This window comes from Dendrobates tinctorius, unplaced genomic scaffold, assembly GCF_039654945.1.
Source record: "Dendrobates tinctorius isolate UK_male_01 unplaced genomic scaffold, ASM3965494v1 ptg000019l, whole genome shotgun sequence".
NCBI lineage: Eukaryota > Metazoa > Chordata > Amphibia > Anura > Dendrobatidae > Dendrobates > Dendrobates tinctorius.
In genome coordinates, this window is record NW_027361687.1 from 82,585,946 (window position 1) to 82,589,026 (window position 3,081).

General features: G+C 34.1%; 1 protein-coding gene across 1 annotated transcript; it reads left to right on the forward strand.

Annotated features, from left to right (window-relative positions):
- The first annotated feature begins 1,497 nt into the window (after positions 1–1,497).
- On the forward strand, positions 1,498–2,389 carry LOC141082668 (olfactory receptor 10A4-like). Its single transcript, XM_073566617.1, has one exon. It carries the CDS (start codon positions 1,502–1,504, stop codon positions 2,387–2,389), a length of 888 nt encoding a protein of 295 aa, XP_073422718.1. The 5' UTR covers positions 1,498–1,501.
- The last annotated feature ends 692 nt before the right edge of the window (positions 2,390–3,081 follow it).

Below are 3,081 nucleotides of genomic sequence, written 5' to 3' on the forward strand. Positions count from 1 at the left end.
TCATTTTCCATGTTCTGACTCCTGCTTGTGTGCTTATCTCCTGAATTTCTTGACATGACTAATCGGCTTTGACCCTGCTTTGCGACCCTTTATCCTTCATGGAAGGGCTTCAGTCTGGAAGAGCGAACCAGAAGCATTACCACTGGACCCCGTTGTAAGATAAGATCCCTGGACAGGAGTTAAAGGGTGGTCTGGGTTTCTTTGGAATCTACCAGCTGAGAAGTCTCTCTGATGGCCTCTAACAGATGTAACAAGTATATGTTTGGAGAGTGGGAGGAAATCAGAGTACCTGGGGGAAACCAATGCAAATGCAGGGAGAACATAGAAACTCCTTGCAGATTGTGCTTTGGTGGGATTTTCCCTGAAAATTAACAGTGCTTACCACTAAGCCACCACGCTGCCTATGTGTTAATTATACAACATAACTTAAAAAAGCACTTCCATCAAAGTTTTTATCCTCTTAATATTTTGCAGTCATCATACTATATAGCACTGCATACTTACAATTGCTCATTTTGCCTTTCTACCCAGCCAATTCTTGTGTTCTTTTCTCTGCTCTATGTAGAAATAGGAAGCATCTTGCCCCTACATTTATCATTCCTCTCTTCAAATCCTGACTCAAATGATCCACCCCTCCTTCTACCATTAACTTTTGCATTGACTGTTGAGTCACACAGGGAAAATTTACCTCCCCTTTCTACTCAGTTTTTAATCATATGATGTCATAAATCTAATGGAAATTAAAATTAAAAACTGAGTAGAAAGACAAAATATGCAATTATAAGTGCACAGTTCTGTATAATATGATGATCATAATATATTAAGAGGATACAAATTAGGATGGGATTGCTTCTTTAAATATTCAAAACCCTTTTTAATGGGTATTCTCAATATAGCATAAAAGTTATACCCTGTAGTGATATTTTCATGTTTGGAAAAGCTAAGGGATATAACTAAGGGATATAACTTGTTAGCCACATTTTTATAATCTGATTTATAAAATAATGAAACCGATTAGTAAAAATAAGCAAAGAAAATTTAGTTTTTAAGAGTGTTTGAGTTTGAAATTATTAAGGCATACGATAAAAAGGAGAAAAGTCTAATGAATATTCTCAAGTTCGTAAAAGTTAAGATGTTTAGCGGTAATAACTGCATTTTTGCAACATGATTTTATAACATAATTTAATTACATTGTGAAAATAAATAACAAGAACTACTTTTTTACAAAATTAAAACAATGCTTAAATGAATAAAACTGCTATCAACTCCGCTATTTTAAGAGTTTTGAGAAAACTAATATTAAACAGTTTAATGTTATCAATCCTTCAAAAATCAAATAATATACTTGTAAATTAGATCTATGATGTATTAGATTAAATTAACACATTTTGTTTTAACTTTAACTAGAAATTATGAAATAGAATTTGGCTACTACTGGTAAATTGACTCTTTCATAGAAATGGCACAGAAAAATGAAAGTGTTGTTCAAGAGTTTATTTTAATGGCCTTTGTTGATTTACACCAGATCCAGATTTTTATTTTCTTGCTTTTTCTGATGACCTTTATAATTTGTCTTCTGGGAAATCTTGCGATAATCACTGTTGTGAAAGCAGAACGGTCACTTCAGAACCCAATGTATTTTTTCATCAGTGTGTTCTCCACTTTGGAAATTATATTTGTCTCGGTCACAGTCCCAAAACTTTTGGCCATCTTAATTGCACAAAACAACAGAATATCCTTTGTTGGATGTTTTACGCAAATGTATGTCTTCAACTCTTTAGGTGTCACCGAATGTTATCTCCTTGTAGTGATGGTATTTGATCGACATCAGGCTATTAACAACCCCTTACATTACCCGACCATCATGACTCATACGGTTTGCATTGGACTAGCTATATTTCCATGGATCTTTGGATTTAGCATTATTTTAATACCGGCAATCTTTACAGCACAGTTGGAATTCTGTGGACCCAATGCTATTGACCACTTTTTTTGTGACTTGGCTCCTTTACAAAACCTAGCCTGTTCTGATGCTTTCATCAGCAGCATTTCGACAAGTTCTGCAGCCGTTATTGACGTTGTTCTACCATTTTTTATAATTATAGGATTTTATGTTAAGATCATAATAGCTGTTACCAAGATCAAGAGTAAAGACGGAAAGAAAAAAGCTTTCTCCACCTGCTCGTCTCATCTCATCATAGCCAGCCTCTTTTATGGTGCAGCCATCATTGTGTATGTCAAGCCTAAAGGCAGCAATTATGATAAGTACTTAGCTTTTATGTATACAGCATTCACCCCAACAATAAATCCCTTTATTTACACTTTTAGGAACAGGGATGTACGAAAGGTTTTCAGAAATTCATTAAACCGAGTCATAGCACCAACTTGAAATAGTAATAAAAAACATTTTTAAAGATATAATCATCAATTCATCATTTGTCATTTTATTTTGTTTTGACTTTGTTTTCATGCTGTGATTTTTTTTATTTTATGAATAATTAGAGTCCATACATTGTTGCAACATTGAGATTAGAAAATATAGGTAGAAGCATAAGTAAAATAACTGAAGCGAGGGAGGTGGAGGATAAAAAAACAAGTAGCGAGGTAAATAAAGCGATTTTACAAACAAGTTAAATTATTGCATGTTGAGCTTTAAACCTTTGAGACTCGAATAGTTCATGTCTTCAATGTATAGAGAAGGGGTGAATATATTGACTCTGGACATAGGATCAGCGGAACTAGATAATGGAGTAGTCCTCACACTGGGCGCTGGGTAGGCTTGTGACCCTTTAATCTAGGTTCAAATTTTCAAACCAGGGTTATCAATTTTTCAGAAAATGAGGATGTGTATGCAAAGTTGAAAGCTTATTGAGAGTGATCCATTGATTCCTATCCTCACTGAAAGTTGAGAGTAAAGCGTTAAAATTGGACTGATTTAAGCAAATTTAGTTAGTTAATTTCTATAAAAAGCCAGCTAATTATATCAAACGCCTTTTTTGCATAGGTCGATAGAATGGTTAAGGGGGACTTTATTTTATGGCATGTTGTATAAAGGGAATAATTCTTGTAGCATTATCTTTC